At 55.8% G+C, this 16388-nt stretch overlaps 3 protein-coding genes across 3 annotated transcripts; 1 reads left to right on the top strand and 2 right to left on the bottom strand.

Annotated features, from left to right (window-relative positions):
• Positions 1-153: 153 nt before the first annotated feature.
• On the top strand, positions 154-7618 carry VOLCADRAFT_119430 (uncharacterized protein; the record flags this gene model as incomplete). Its single annotated transcript, XM_002956555.1, has 9 exons — positions 154-328; positions 717-850; positions 1795-2172; positions 2447-2626; positions 2984-3077; positions 4826-4932; positions 5312-5448; positions 5867-6036; positions 6402-7618. Coding segments are annotated over 9 exons (2592 nt in total), but the record flags the coding sequence as incomplete, so codon positions are not given.
• Positions 7619-8906: 1288 nt separating this feature from the next.
• On the bottom strand, positions 8907-12928 carry atpma2 (F1F0 ATP synthase, subunit alpha, mitochondrial). Its single transcript, XM_002956517.1, has 10 exons — positions 12826-12928; positions 12589-12660; positions 12472-12505; positions 12340-12388; positions 12031-12255; positions 11659-11917; positions 10837-11427; positions 10507-10667; positions 10086-10253; positions 8907-9878 (listed from the first exon to the last, which is right to left on the bottom strand). Exons 2-10 carry the CDS (start codon positions 12620-12622, stop codon positions 9690-9692), a joined length of 1710 nt encoding a protein of 569 aa, XP_002956563.1. The 5' UTR covers positions 12623-12660; positions 12826-12928; the 3' UTR covers positions 8907-9689.
• A 931-nt stretch (positions 12929-13859) lies between these two features.
• On the bottom strand, positions 13860-16187 carry VOLCADRAFT_107303 (uncharacterized protein). Its single transcript, XM_002956516.1, has 5 exons — positions 15879-16187; positions 15734-15819; positions 15573-15628; positions 15188-15249; positions 13860-14824 (listed from the first exon to the last, which is right to left on the bottom strand). Exons 1-5 carry the CDS (start codon positions 15999-16001, stop codon positions 14783-14785), a joined length of 369 nt encoding a protein of 122 aa, XP_002956562.1. The 5' UTR covers positions 16002-16187; the 3' UTR covers positions 13860-14782.
• Between the last annotated feature and the right edge of the window lie 201 nt (positions 16188-16388).

The raw sequence follows: 16388 nt of genomic DNA, 5'->3' as shown, positions 1-16388 counted from the left end.
CGCGTGCTGTGCTTTGAGCGATGAGGGCATCAGGGGGCTTGCAAGTGATGGTGACACGCGTCGCTTTAACAATGAAACCTAAGCGTTTCCTCCTTTGAACAGCACTCATATTACGCACCTTTGGGGGGGCGGCTGCTGTTTGCCTTCGCAAAAATGACCACCGATGGTGCGGCGACGCCCTTCCTATACAGCGTCTCGCTCAATCCTTTGGACTGCAACTTGGACACGATTCTGAGCAGCGATCGCCTGTCCGCACACACGCTTTCGGAGGCTGGTTGCGGCTACTGCTGGTCTGGAGTGCGGGCAAACCTCGGCATCTTCGCGAGAGGTAGGCCTGGTCCGCTCTCCCTGCTGCACGCAGCGGCCCCACCCCTTCATCTGCCGGACGGACCTATTGCTAGAGCCATCAACTTTGCTGGCGGCCTTGCTCCCAAAAAGCTGATGGCTGTATCCGCAATACTCGACCAGCTCTCCCTCCTCCCCTTTCATTCGGCGGTCCCAAGTATCTTGCGACACATTCCTGGGGCTTTCTTCGTGCCTCGCTTCCAAAAATAACTATTTCCTGATCTCACCCTGTCCATATCTCTCCGGGTCCTCTCTACTCGAACCCTGCTTCCTTAAATCCCACCCCTCGCCCTCCGTTGAATGAATGAAATCCCCCACCCGGCCTCTTTCTTTCCTTCTCCCCTCCTCCCTCCAAATCCACCTCTCGACAGGCAAATTCTTCTTCAGGGTCACAGTCGGAGCCCCCCGGCCGGTCAACGTACACAACACGGCAGCGCTGTCCACAGCGTACGGCATCCGAGTGGGCGTTTCGCGCTTCCAGACAGCCGTGGAGCAGCTGGGCGAGGTGCGGTGTACTCCCTCCGGGTTTAACAACGGATAAACAAAAAAACGACCCAGATACGACTCGAACGCGATCACGAACAACCAGGAGGCGTACTGTCAGGGGTGCGCGGTGGCGGTGGCGGTGGCTGTAACTGCTTGCATGTCGCCATTTGGGTGTCTCTCTGGGGCCGGGGGCGGGGGCCGCCGCTCCCCATTGGGACGGGGGACTGACTGCGGTGTGCGCCGTGGACGACCTTCCAAACCCGTGGCCAGGGGTCAGGGGTGCACCGAGACAACGACATGATGTATGTATTGCGGGTATCGGGGGGGGGCCCGGCGTTGTTCTATCGGGGGGGTTTTGGTTGGAGCACTTTTGCTTGAGTTGACCTGAAACGATGATGGAAATCGTGAAGCTGCCCTACAGCCCCTTATAATGATGACAGCGGTGAAAAGGGACATACAACCGAAGGGGAACCAAAGGGGAAACCAAAAACGTTCCACCATAAATTATTGGTTTAAAAAAGCTTTAAGCCACCAGGGAGGGTGAGAGGTTACTGAAAGTCTTTTTGCTGTCTCGAGGACTATTCCCCGATCATCTATCACACATCATCGGGACAAGCACATATGTCGCATCCATTCCGAGCGCCGCGCAGCACGCTGCTACCCTATTGGGCTTCCGTCGGCCCTGCAGGCCCTCTTAACCTGTCGAGGGCTGCAGTAGCTGAGTGAAGAAAGGGGCTCCAAACATCACCCCACACCCAAAACTGACCCAAATCAAACGGACACTAAACCGCATTAAATATAAAGTAGCATTATGGCGGCAGAAGAGGACCAGAGCCCTTCGTTCCCCCGGCAATATACGCCTCGAGAAACCTTCCGCCGTACAAGCCCTGTAATCCGGTGTATTGCTAAATTCCTTGCGCCCCACGCCACCATCACCACCACCACCACCTTGGCCTTTGCCAGGTGCCCTACTCCTGGGCCTATTGCAGCACCGGCAGCAGGGCCTCTTTCCCAGGAGCTCCCACCAACGGCAGCGGTGGCGATGGCGGCGGTGATGGCGGCGGCGGGTACCCGGTCTTCGAGGAGGCCGTCGGTCCGCGAGTTGTTCCAGGAGATACGATTACCCTCGCGCTCGACCTGGCGACGGCGCCGGCTCCAGGGGGCAGGCAGGCAGCAGCGGCGGCGAATACTGCGGATCCAGCGCCGTCGGCGGTGGCGGAGGCGGCGGCCGCAGCTGACGCAAACGCCGGTGAAGGGCCCCAGGGTAGCTTGTGGGTGGCGGTCAACGGTGGGAAGCTGGTGCGGCTGTTCTCTCTGCCGCTGCCCAACCAACCCATGCAGGTGTGTGTATGTATGTATGTGTGTAGATGCTAAGAGTAGCGTAAGAAAACGTCCGGCGCACGTGTTATGGGGGCCGGGGCGCCGCAAGGGACTGCGGGACTCCGGGGTTCAGGCTCCGGAACCATCTAGGCGATTTCCTCTGCACGCTCGCACGCCGCGACATTAAATTCTCATGTGTTTATGCACACGGCAGCGACGGAAAGCGGACGCCGCTATCTTCCCCTAATTCTCGCCTATCCTGCCCTGCCCTGCCTCACCCCGCCCCGCCCTGCAGGCGTACTTTCCGCACATCCTGCTCCGGAACCTGTCCGCGACAGCGGATTTCGTGGGCACGCAGAGTCCGGAGCCGCAGGGAACCAAGGAATTGCAACGACAGCGGCAGCAGCAGCCGCAACCCCAGCGGCATCACGAACTGCCGGCGGGGCTGCTGGAGCGAGGCTTCCGGCCGTGGCAGGTGTGTGTGTGTGTCTGTGTGTCTGTGTGTGTTGCAGATTGGAGGGTCTTTTAAGGACAGTTAACGCCTCCGCGACTCAGGGAGGCAGAACGCAACAGCGGGAGGGAGGGGAAGCGAAGGGCCAGGCGTTTGGGCGTGGCTGTTAATAGGCATGAGTGTTTTGGTAGACCAGCGAACTTTAACCCCGGCCGGTAAAAATAAAACAATATGTGGCACGTATGTATATGTATATGTATGCATGCGCCAACGACCATGACAGCAACCCCATCCACCCCCCTCCCCAATAGAAGTCACGAGGTCCTGCCCCAGGGCTCAATCCCCACCCGCCCTCCCCAACCGCCCACCCGGCTACGTTAGGAGGCCACCATTGTGACCGCCGACTGCGTCAGCACCATGCCGCCGCCCGGACAGCTGCCACCTGCCTCCAAGTGCGAGGTGCTGGTGCTCACCGGTCTGTAGGGGAGGGGGTAAGGGAGGGGGAAAGGGTGGGCGCGTTGCACCTTTGGAGAGTAACGCAACTCTATTCAGAGGTATATGACACGTGCACAGCTGCACACGTGCGCAAGTCAAGAAGGAAAAATCTCCCGACTTCCAGAGCACCAACTGTCGGAGTCCGAGTGGGGGAATGGAGGGGGAACTTTGAACCTGCCTACACTAAACCGGTAGTAGACGACCCGGGTGGGTTGGGGCTACCCTACCCTACCGGGAAGAGCGCCACGGCACCCCGAACCCCGGACACTGCCCTCTGTGGTGCCCGTGAACCGAACGGTTTGGGTGGGGGCATGGGAAGCACAAACCGGGTGGGCGGTCCCCGGAGGTGCAAAGGAGCTGTGGTAGCGCAATGAAGCGGGGGGTAGGGGAAGGGCGCGGTGATTGAAAAAATCCCCGTCCTGTCATTCAGTGGTCCTTGGCGATACAGCTGCACTGTACGCAAGTGTGCTTGGAGAGGGGGGGGAAATGCCAAGTCAAGTCAAGTCAAGTGAGAAGTGAAAACAACAACTGCCGGTTGACGTCCAAAGTTGCAAACTGCTGAAGAGGAGTCCAAAACGATGGCGACATCACCGCCAACATGTTTTGGGGGGGTCGTGTACCAGCGGCAGTCGTCCTCAGCGCATCATATCCAGCGCTTTATCAAACGGTCTTGTTGCCGAAGACGTGTGTAGTAGTGACCTCGTGAAAAGGAGTTGTGTAAACCGTTCGCTTCTGGCAAAAAAATGCCGCTGCTTCCCTAAATGAGTGCGGGACGTGCAAGCGCTCTCGTTCCCGATTAAGTCCCGAGATTTCGTAATGCAAGGGGTGCGGCTCTACCGACGCTGCCTATGCGAAGCGAAGTATGGGGGTGGTAGCAGCGGTAGACATCGCGAAGGCCAATGCACGCGGGGAAAGGAGTTTAGCACTTCCAAAAGCAGAAGCGAAGGCAGGTCCCATGTGTGCGTGTCTTGGCATGGCGTGGCTATATGCACCTACGGCTACAAGACTAACCTAAAGGAGGAAGTGTGATGGCAAATGCGCACAGAAGCGTGCGAAAACGTCGCAATGCCGTACTGCCGCATGCCGTACGGAGGAAAAACATCTGAAGGATAAAGGGAAGGGAAGTAGGAGAAATAACTAAGCCGAAAAGGGCAAAAACGAAGGGCTCGACAGCAAGGGAATGAAGCTAAGAGGTACCGCATGAAAACGCAGGGAGCACGAGAAAGAGTGAGGACAGCACGTACTATGTTTTCGAGGGGGCCCCTGTGCGCGACTTTCTTGGTGTCTCGACGACTGGCAGGTCGCGGGGCCTGGCTGATTGCCGGTGCATAATGATGATGAGGATGGGTGAAGTTTAGGGGCCACAACGGGGCCAGTCCCGGTGATATAACGTTGGTGACGGTTCTGGTAGAGGGCTGGGAACAGAGCTGGTGGTGGGGTCAGGGGCCCGGGTCGGGTTGCTTGCGTGGGGAAGCATCGAGGCCGCGGATCCACCCAGTCAGCCTGGGTGCCTGCTGCGTCAGTGTGCTAGCTCCAGGGAGAGCAACCCAACCTTTTAAAGTAACATGACCCGGCCTTCAGTGCGGTCCTCCCTCATCCATCATCACCATCGCTTCCTAAGCCCACCTTAAGAGACATCGGAGCCCCTCACCGCCCCTCACGGGATTCGCCTCCCTCATTCCCGTGTCGGTCCCCGGTGCCGGTCTGGAACACGGAGCCTCCACACAGGCCTCCCCGGCAGCGGCAAGACCACCTGGGCAGCCCGGCATTGCGCCGCACACCCTGCTCGGAGGTACTGCGTGTTGGGGACACAGCTGGTGCTAGAGCAGATGAGGGTGAGAGTGGCTGGGATGAGGGTGAAGAGGGAGGGAGAGGGTATAGGTGTGACAGAGAGGGCGCGCACACGCACACACACACACACACACGGGAAGGCACAAGGGCTCAGCAGGTTCAGCCGAACGACTGACTACCGCACCTTGTGGTCTCGTGGCTTTGATTTCTTTGCTTTGCGGCTTCATGGGATATCGGCGGTGGGAATGCTTTTACGTTCTCGCATGATGTGTTTCACTTCCTCCCCTCTCCTTCTCAACCCCCCCTTCATCCTCGCCGTCGCAATCCACACCACGCCTTTGTGTCCGTCCCTCTCCGCCCCTCCCTTTCCGGATGCTATTGCTGTTGGTGCTGCTGCTGCTGCTGCTGCTGCTGCGTCGGCAGCTATCCTGTCCCCGCACTCGCCGTTTCCACTACATGGGTAAACCCGAGGAGGTGTTCGCTTTGGTGGCCGACACACTGACACGCATCCAGGCGCGAGCGCCAGCAACACCCAGAAACTACATCCTTGACAGAACACAGTGAGTATACGTACATGTCTGTATGCTTGAGGAGGAGGTGGGGAGATATCAGCCGGGTGGAAAGGGGAGAGGAAGGAAATGAATCGTGAGGAGTCAAAAGAAGGAGGGCGGGCAACATGGACTTCATTCAATCTCTCAATATTTTCCTTTCCATGTACCTCGGGGGTCGTCCGGTGGCATGCTTCCTGACCAAGGAACGTGTGTTCTAATGGCTTCCTGACTTGCCTGTACGGCCGCGCGTGCGGCATTCTCCCCGTGCATGTACGACGCAGTCATGTCTGGATCAGAGCCGTATCCGGGCTGTTTGGACTGACGTGTTCGGGCCTGGGCCTGGACCCTCCCTTAAGCCCCTTCCGTCGGCAGCTGCTTCTTTGAAAGTTTGCATGTCATTTCCCCCTCCACCCCCCCCCCCCAACAGTGTGACGAGCAAGTCGCGGCGCAATGCAGTGGTGCCCTTTCGCGCCGCGGGCTTCCGTTGCGCGAGTGTGGCGGTCGTGTCAACCGAGGACAAACTGCTCGCGCAGCAGAAGGAGGCGTTCGAGCGCGAGGGCAAGGTGGTGCCTGATGAGGCCATGGCAGTGTTGCGAGGTGGGTTTGGAATTGTCCGATCCGGGGGAACCTGCGGGGCTGTGCTAGGATGGCGTGAACTCAATAAGGGTGGGTTCGCAGAGAGCTGCGAGCACGCGGAGGCGCCATTTCCTCACTGTCATCGCCACCCGGACCCATTTCCCGGTGGTTGGCGCTAGTTGATACATGTTTCGTTTCAAGGTCTGCCACGTGCACGTAATCAAGCACCTGCAAAACCTACCAACTACCAACCACTGAAAATATTGACGTCCTATGCTATCACTGTCGCCACCGCCTTTCCGTTCACTGCTATCGTCATCTGGCATTTGCTGTCTCCACTGTCTTGAAATATGGATTATGTCGCTTGGTGCTGGGGGACCGCGCAGCGGACTTTACCTTGCCTAATTTGGAGGAGGGCTTCGACGACGTGCAGTACCCGCTTCTGGGCGTCATCGCAGCGCTCACAACGGTCAATCGGCAGCGTCGGGAGGCGCGGACATGGCTGGAGTGGAGACTTAAAGTAGGGGCCAAGGTTGCCGGCCTCCCGGGGCCTCCCCCACCGTTGCCGGAGCAGCAGCAGCAACAGCAGCATGTGCAGCGGCAGCAAGGGGAGGAAGGCCAAAGGCTTCAAGGGCTGCAGCAACAGCAGCAGGAGATGCCACAGCGCCAGCTAGATAGCAGCGGCACCGCAGAAGGTTCTGGCGACGGCACAGCCGCCGTGTCGCCCATTGGTGGAACGGCGCCAGTGCTACCATCACAGGAAGCGGCGACGGCGGCGGCCCCAGCCCACCGAACGTCGGAATCTGGTTCCGCGGCTGGCACCGTCGCATCAGGGTTAGTCCACAACGGCGGTGGCAGCGGGGGACGACGCGGTAGAGGTGAAGTCAATAGGGGCGAGACCATGGAAGTGTCGCCACCGCCACCGCTTCCGGCCGGGCCAGTGTTCCCACAACCACCGCCGCCTCTGCCTGAGGAGCAGCAGCTCAACAATGCTGACGGCATCGAGGCACAAGCTTCACTGCGGGGTTCATCTCCCACACTGCCTCCGCCTCCTGATGAATCGCCACTGGTGCCGCCGCTGCCCCAAAAGCAGCCACAGATGCAACAATGGCAACCACAACCACCATCACAACAGCATCAGCAGTTTTGTGGGGCCCAGCACCAGGTACCGGCGACACACATGCAGCCATCCACACAGGTCTCCCAGCAGCACCCGCTTGTGTCATGGGACGGCGAGCTGTGGCCGCCGCGGCACTGGCAGGTGCCCCAACCACAGCAACAGGCCCGAGGACAGGGTATGCAGCAGCAGCACCTGTTGCAACAGTCGCTGCCGGCGGGGCAACTGCACCATCCGCCGCCTTCACTGACATCTTCAAACTCTGCACCACTGACGCCTCAGGCGGCGCCGTCGCTTCCGATGGCCCCCTTGCTCGTGCCTCATCAGCGTTTCCAACCGCAGCAGCCCTTCCCGCAGCTGGGCCTGGCCCCTTGGCAGCCCCTCCCCCAGCACTGCGGCAACGGCGGCAGTGGCGCCTTCATGCCGCCTCAGCATCAGCCGCAGTTTCAACCACCACAGCTGCAACCCACGTTTTTTGGTCAATTGGTTGGTGCAGGTCCCGGAGGCCCTCAGGATATGGGGTACCTGCCACCGGCGGCCGGCTCGGGGCCCGTCATGCAGGGCATTGCGCCTGGGCACATGTCAGGCATGGCAAATGTCGGTATGGCCCACGGCGTTGCTCGCAGCGGAGTGAATATCGGCGGACCAGGCCACAGCCAGTTTATGGCAGGCGGTCCTGGGTTGATGAGCATTGGCGGGATGGGACCGCCGGGTGGTAAAAGCGTTGCGATGGAGGTGGGAGGCATGGGAAGGGTGGGGCCAGGTATGCTGGTGCCGGGGGCCCCCATGGGAAGCAGTATGACGGGCACGGTCGCAGGTGGCGAGTTCGGGTTGGGCGGCATGGGGAAAGGAGTGTCGAGCGGCGGATAGGAATCGGATCATCAGGAAGTGGTGGAATGGCGATTGATCTACAGGGGCCGGGCTAGATCTCAATGATTGCAGCGATGATGGCCGCTGCTAAAGGACTTCAGGGATTTATGGACAAGATTGGGTGTCGGCTTCAAGGAAGCCGGAAAAAGGGCGGGGCCCCTCTGCATCCGTACAGGCCGGTAGCAAGGGTGGCAAGTGTGACAATTGATGGGTAATGTCAACATGGTGGGAGGTAGTGTTTGTGTAACGAATGTATATATTTCGAGCGATTTCGGGACTATTCCGTCGCACAGGCACCGGCGGATTCGTGAGCATCGCCTGCGTCCATCCCGGGTGCATGCCACATCGACATCCGGGTGCATGCCGCATGGACAGTACGGCAGACCGCAAACGGAGCCGTTGCTTAACATATGAAGTCCGGTGCTGTCTGTGTTGTTTAGGTCTTGAAGCACCAGCGGCTACAGGAAAGCACCCCACTGCCGCATGGCTTTGTAATAATTAAACAGATAAGAGCGGCAGAGTGCAACTCTTCGGAGGCCCCGTGCATTGGCCAAAGTAAATGTACAAACAAGCAGCTTGTCTATTTCATAGAGAAATGAAAGCAAATTATGTTGGCCTGCTGGTGGCAAGTCGAATTGCCCATGCCGGCAAATGGTAACACAAGCTGGGTGTTCGAGTTATCATACGCCGTCATCTCAGAATTCCATTATGAGATACGCGGCAGCTTTCGGGATGAAATTTAGCGCGAGAGGCGTTGATGTGACTTTTGAGGTCGGTGAATGGAGGCAGCTAAACTTGTTTGTGCTCATACGGTCTTTGTTAGCTACATGCGAGATACCTTGCAATAGAGAATGCTGTATAGTACCGATAACGCGTTTCAGCCGGGTGAAATATTATGTTTGGTCCGTTACACACACACACACGGACATGGGCAATCCTACAGGTCGGGGCCCCCCTGGGCGCTTCGCGCCGGGGCCCCGCCCAAAAATGCATAAAAAGAAGGGTTAAATCCCTAAATTCTGTAATGGATATGTAAAGTTATAAAAAGGACTTCTGCGCAAAGATTACTGCACAAAGCGACAGATATGGCACGCGTAAAAAACCTACAGCGCATTCGCATGTTGTTGCAGTGTGGCAAGGTGGTTCAAGGTTGCAGTGTGGCAGGTTGCAGTGTGGCAAGGTTCACCTTGCCCATCGTGGCTGCCGACTATTACAATTAATATGATAATTTCTTGAGTCAAGTTGTGAAGCCAGATCCCCCCTGTAAGTTGACGTATCTGCTAAGCCTTCCTTTTACATCTGCTTACATATGAACAAGCTTAGGCTACCTCGAAATCAAGCATACCAACTGAACAACCACCTTCGCTGTGCACTCGGCTGTGCATTCCCGATAATGCGCACGCGACACCACGCAAGCGCTATCTGTCCGCTCCACGACACGCCAAGCAGGCACTACCCCATCCACATGCAAGATAGCCGCGACGGAATTAGCAGGACGCGTCCGAAGCAACCGAGCTCTATACTTCACAATGCCAATACGAATTGTCTCAATTCCATGCTGAGTTGTCGCCAGACTCTCTCGAGGTTTTTACCACCACGGTACGTTCTCGTGAAGAAACCTCACCACCCACCGCTTAGTAGCACAGAAAGCCCAAATGCGACAAACCGCTTCCCGATGTTACCCCGTTTACAGTGGCAAGGTGGCCATCTGCTGCGCGAGGTGAGCATTAATCTCAGGGGTAATCTTTCCCTTAGCCTTCAGGACCTTGAAGATCTTGGGATCCACGTGCTTCAGGATTACGTCCTCGCTAGCTGTGACCTTCGACACCGGCACCTTGTCCAGGTAGCCCTTGGTGGCGGCGTACACCACCACAGTCTGAAGAAGGAAATAGGCAGTCAATTAGTATTAATATTCTAAAAAAACGCGCACCTGGTCCACAACTGCACCTAGGAAACACGCCGAAATCTTAGGCGCATGCAAACTCGCGTTCACATTGAGACACAATGTTGTCACAGCTACAAGATGCATGCATCGGGGACAGGTAACAATCCGATTAACCGTCCTTAAGCAAAGGTATCGTACCTGCTGTTCAATAGGCATTGGGTTGAACTGGCGCTGCTTCAGCACCTCCGTCAGGCGCGCACCGCGCTCCAGCACGTATTGAGTGGCGGCATCCAAGTCCGAGCCGAACTGGGCGAAAGCAGCCACCTCACGGTACTGGGCCAGCTCCAGCTTCAGCGTACCAGCGACCTAACGCAATAACGGAAAACAGCGACCTCAACTCTTTAGCAGAGGAAAGAAACTCAAGTCACCATTATGTTGTGTGCACCATCTGTGCACCGTGAGGCAGTGCAACGCGTGCCTATACAATGCGTATGCTTCTCCAGCGATCTTCCACTGCCTTAATCGACTATGCCTCTGGATTTGGCGTACAATGTAAGCCAAAGCTCAAGAGCCACGTAACTTTGATGGCTCTCAAGCTGCCTTCCCAACATTTGCCCACCTGCTTCATGCCTGGGAACTGTGCAGCGGAGCCGACACGAGACACTGACAGACCGACGTTCAGCGCGGGACGAATACCCTTGTAGAACAGCTCAGTCTCCAGGAAAATCTGACCGTCCGTAATCGAAATCACGTTCGTGGCGATGTACGCCGACACGTCACCTACAACAAAAAGGGGTATTACCTTAGCACATGTCATGCGTCCGCCACCCACGCTTATGCATCTGTTTTACAGATTAAAGCTTCCCAATATTTGTGTAGACTCCACAGCTGATCGCAGTGCACTCTTTACTGCGCCACGGTGTCTTGCACTAAGATCTCAACAACCTACCGGCCTGCGTCTCGATGACAGGGAAAGCAGTGAGCGAGCCTCCACCCATGGCCGCCGACATCTTGGCAGCACGCTCCAACAAGCGGGAGTGCAGGTAGAACACATCACCGGGGAAAGCCTCACGGCCGGGCGGGCGGCGCAACAGCAAAGACATCTGGCGATAAGCTACCGACTGCTTCGACAGATCATCGTAAATGATGACAGCGTGCTTGCCGTTGTCGCGGAAGTACTCGGCCATGGCACAGCCCGAGTATGGTGCCAAGAACTGCAGAGGCGCAGCATCCGATGCCGTAGCCGACACAATGATGGTGTACTTGAGCGCACCCGTCTGGCCGAAGAGCTTCACCAGCTGCGCCACAGTTGAGCGCTTCTGGCCAATAGCCACGTAAATGCAGTACACGCGGTTCTTCCGGCTGGTGATGCCGTTAAGGTAGTTCTGGTGCAGAATGCAATCCACCGCAATGGCCGTCTTGCCGGTTTGGCGATCACCAATAATCAGCTCACGCTGACCACGGCCAATCGGCACAAGAGCATCCACCGCCTTCACGCCAGTGTACAGGGGCTCGCGCACAGACTGGCGAGCAATGATACCTGCGTCACCGCGACGTCGGTTCCCCCAGGGATTCAAAGCAATTGGCATTCACCAGAACTTCTGTCCCTGTACGAGTCTCTTCCACATAAGACTTGAGTACTTAATACATGAGAAATTGAGGTCCTCCATCCCTTTCCTAACAACCAACACAAAGATGAAGCCCCGTGCATGCAAAACATTTTGCTTGTTACGTGTCTGCACTGCAAGATATCGGCCCCCCGAATGCTCACCCGGTGCCTTAATCTCGACAAGCGACGACTTTACATTTGTAAGCGGACCCTTGCCATCGATGGGCTGTCCCAGCGCATCCACCACACGACCAAGAGTGCCCGGACCGACCGGCACATTCACGATCTGGCCAGTGCGATAGACGAGGTCACCCTGGTGAATCAGGGAATCGTTACCAAACACGACAACACCGACGTGGTCCGCTTGCAGGTTCAGCGCCATGCCCTTCACGCCGCTGTCAAAGCAAACAAGCTCACCAGCCTGCAAAGAAGCAAAACCAAGTGAAGCTTCACCTTGTACTCTGGAATCCGCTGACCTTGCCAGGACCATTAACAGTTTCATGTAAGCAGTCTGCAACATCTTAACCAACTCACCTGCACGCTCTTCAGTCCATACACACGGGCAATACCGTCACCAACGGACAAGACGCGGCCCAAATGGATAACCGGAGGCTGGTACTGCTTCTCCCACTCCTTGACGGCAGGAATGAGCTTCTCGGAGACATGGTTAATCAGATACTTGCTCGTAAACTTCGGCTTTCGCAGCTCATCCAACGCCTTGGCGTCGGCAGCAAACGCGCGGCTGATGCGAAGGATGGCCTGCAAAAACCAAGGTCGATTGCTTCCGGTACTTCGCTGCGACTTGCAGGTACACAAAAACCTCGCACAACCTGCGCAATGTACCTGCTCAGAACGCTTTGAAAGCGTAAACGCACCCTCCTGAGCCAGCAGACTGCAAGCAGAAACAAAGCAGGCACGTGAGATTGCACACTGATACAACGTACAGAAGACAATGCCTGTGTCCCATTTGCGTACCTCACACCAGACTGCGAGCCCAGCTGCAGCACGCCTGCACATTGAGTGGCGACACTCCCAATCGGTCACTTCATCAGGCGGCCATGGCGTAAAATAGCCTTCAATGCCCCAACTTACCCGCGCGCACGAAAGACAGCGCGGAGTTCCTCATTGTTCAGCTTAGCTGACCAAGTATAGAGTTTGCCGCTCCTGGGGGACATAAAATGGGACGAAGGCGCTTCCATCAAGACTCTCGGTACCGGGAGTCCCAAGCCCGCCGCAACCACAGCCACCTTATCATACGTTTACTGTGATCTACTATACCAATAGATCCTTAATGCATAAGAGGTGATGTTGGTGATGAGGCACAAGTACCTGCTGATAAAAGTGTCCGCCAAGGCCGATCGCTCGACCTGACAAGAAGCGGCCCACTGCCGGCGGAGCCTAAAGTTGTGTAGCACAGACCCCCTGGGCAAAGATGGAAACACACAAGCAGACAGCGTGCAGAAAGTCTCGGAGAAGAACTTGTGCCGTATTGCTCCAGGAAAGGGCTGTCTTGGAGAAAAAGGTTTGCTTCAAACAACTGAAACTTTCATATAATACTGTCAAATTACTTGTGCATAACTGGCAGCTTTATAATAGGGTTTAGATCATGGTACCCTCCTTCTAAGTACGCAGTTAATGGCACTGGCGACCCTCTAACGTAGCTCATACTTCTGATGCGATAATCTAATTGTGTGGTTTCCGCAAGCAATAATTTGCGATATTTCGCAATGCCCCCTGCAACATTTTTCTCGCACAAGTGGTTCCCTGTCTTGATGAGTGTTCATCGTCCACGGTATACATCCAAATGTTTGTCGGTGGGAGGACGCTTTTGATGAAGCCTTTGCTTCTGTTGCGCAAGGAAGCAAGTTCGTCTTTTGGTTTTGATAACCCTGTCGCTGACATAAGTTTGCCTTCAACCCAATGGTGTATTGTTCCTTAAGGATGCGCTATGTACTGTATAAATTTCCGCCTATTGTTTGACGCGCAAGGACAAGTTGCACTTGCTGTTTTGGGTAGCAATGCGTGATGTCGCGTGATACCCCGCCTGCGGACACGCCCCTGTACGAAATGCCGTACATCTGACCGTCCTAGCGGACCCGTCCGTGTTGTCCCGATACCGTATGGCTTACCGCCAAACTCAGCAGCAGAGTCGAACTAGAGAGTGACAAACATCCGCGCTGCTCAGGCCTTGGGGAGCTACCTGACCCTCCTTTCCCTCGCATGTCTATCAAAATACGTGATGACCGTCTGTCCGCAGCAGGATGTACCTAGCTTAACACATCCAACCCACCAAGGACCCGACCCTCGTCATGGGGTTAAAGGGGGTCAGTTTAGCATGTTGTAAAGGCGCAACTTATGGCAGTAGGTTCTTGAACATTTACATGCCCACTTTGGAGATCAGCTCCGCGATTGAGGCTCATATCTCGTTTTCTTGGGACACGAGAAGGCAACAACGGATAACATTTAAGTAAAGCAGGGCCAAACCTAAACGCGTCGTTCAGCACGATGTGTGCGTATGCGCAAGTGGACGCGTCATGCAAGCAGGGCAGATTTGCGAAATGCGCCGGCGGTGCAATACTGAAGGCGGAATTCCAATGCGGTGCGCATACCAGGCATGCCAAAGCTATCCCCGCACTATATAGGCTTCACAATACATCAATCCCAGTGTGTTTCTGCACACCTGGATTAAGACGATAACCGAGATGTGCCCTACGATCTAATTTCTCCTGGGACGCAGTGTGCATGCACAGTTTTGAATTGCCAAACGTTGACAAAAATGTCGGCCGTCGTCCTAGCCTGCTTTTTACGCTTTGTGTCTCTGCTGTGAGCGCAGCTGCACCTGCTGCACTAACCTGGCAACCGGCTCTTGAAACACCAGCCTCCTAGTAACCGGGGCCCCTTGCATTAACATACCATCGATATCCATGCAATGTATTCCTCGCACTGTCTTGCACTGTCACGAAAGCCATCGAATGACAAAAAATATAGTCCAAACCGACGTCACGAAGCACAGCAAGCTCCCAAGCGCAGATGGAACGCTCAAAGACGTGGTCATAGCAACCCAAGGAAAAGGTCCTGATAGCCCAAGGCAGAGGACGCATGGGTCCCGGGTCGGGTCGTGTCTTGGACGGTACGCTGGACGCAAGCCGCAGCATGACCAACGCAACGTCTACTCACGCCACTGGCAATCCTCGCTCTTGGGCACAGAGCGATGCACCCAAACAGGGCTACATTGCCTGCCAGGCAATTAAAGAAAACAAAGGGGACGTGTGTTCGGATGCCGCTACTACCCGTGGCGGACCTTGATGCCCTTGTTCTCCAAGATGTCCTGAGGTGGATGAGGGGAATTTGAGCCGGGTTGTGCCGCAGGAACAACAGTAACAAAAGCAACGGCAGCAATACGACAGAAGACAGAGGGATGAAATGCAGAGTATTTAGCAGCCTGTAAGAAGGGCAAAACCAGCCTGCCTCAATGAGTTTTTTGGCAGACGAAGTTTTGCTACTTTCCTGACAAAAGCACGCTGGACGTGCCCCTTTACAGAACAGACTGCCTAATCCTGAGGTTAGGTTAAAAACGCTACAGACACATTGTTAGTGCAAAAGAGAGGCTGCCCTGCTCGCTGTCTGCACACCCCCATCGTGCAGCGATAGCAAATGGGGTAACCAATACTACTTTTTCAGCTATGCCCACCTGGAGGTCGTCAGGGACATCGTCGTTAACTGCCATGGCGTAGCAGCCTGGGACGTATCGGCCTATGCAGTGACGGTTGAGAGGGATGAAGAGTTGGCGGCATCGCTATAGGAGCACGACCAAACAAGACGTTCTCCCCACGCACTCTGCACAACGAACAGCGCGACTGGCCGCAGCTATGACCCGGGGTATGCACGTGGAGGGCCTCCATCACCCGAGGATTACCAACTGGTGGGGGCCTGCTGGACGGAACCCCCTGAAAATCACCATGCGCCCACCAGCGTGTACCTCTATCCTAAGCCAGAGGGCGAGATTCTGGTGGAGATCATAAGCTCGCGCACATCAATGGACCGAACCTGAAACACGGATGTCCCGAGAAACCTACCGAGGTGAAGCCACTTGCAAGCCCAACTGGCCTTAGGGTCCATAATAGAGATCATTCTGCAAGCAACATTGTTAGGCCATGTGCTTATGAATCCTCTCATCCCCCCCATCCTCGCCCGTAAGAACAAAGTCCCCGATTCGTTTAAAAGCCTCAGTCCTTACCCCGAGAAGTTTGGTGTCGTGTAGTCCTCAAATGAAATGCTAGGTCCAAAAAGATTTTTACAGTTGTCACAACCCGAATCATGGAACTGCAAAAGGGAATCGGCTGAGCAGCGTCCTCAACGCTCCACCGCAACAAACACCGCACCTGGTTGCGCGACTTGATTAGGCGGCACACGTAGCAACAAACAAGATTCTTATTGGTAAGAGCAAAGTCAGAAGGGTCCCGATTGGACTCGCCGTGTGCTGGGACGTCAGCGACCCGTTCCATTTCTGGGCTCCGGGCCCGTTTCTACGTAGATGCTACTCCTAGTACCGTATTAAGCGTATAGGATGCACCACAACTCAGGCTGCCCGGAGAAAAATACACGGAGAACGGAGCTGCGTAGCGACGCTGCCGGTATCGTTGCTGTAAGGTTGGGCTGACTACAGTTTCAAATTTAAACGTATACCGTAGAGGCAAGGAGGTGCATAAATGAAGAATACCGTCACGAATTCAGCTATTGGAAGAGGTTCGAGGCGATTGTTGCAGTTGGGGGTTGACTGTCGTACCAGAAAACCTGCCGAGGTTGTCCCTCAGCCCGGGGAGTACATTGGATTTCCGGGTGCGTATTGTGCAGCACGTAGAAATTACTTTAATTGGTGGGTGGCGGATGCT

The sequence above is a fragment of the Volvox carteri genome (genome assembly GCF_000143455.1).
Source record: "Volvox carteri f. nagariensis unplaced genomic scaffold VOLCAscaffold_62, whole genome shotgun sequence".
Classification (NCBI taxonomy): domain Eukaryota; kingdom Viridiplantae; phylum Chlorophyta; class Chlorophyceae; order Chlamydomonadales; family Volvocaceae; genus Volvox; species Volvox carteri.
This window is presented reverse-complemented; position numbering and strand designations above follow the sequence as displayed.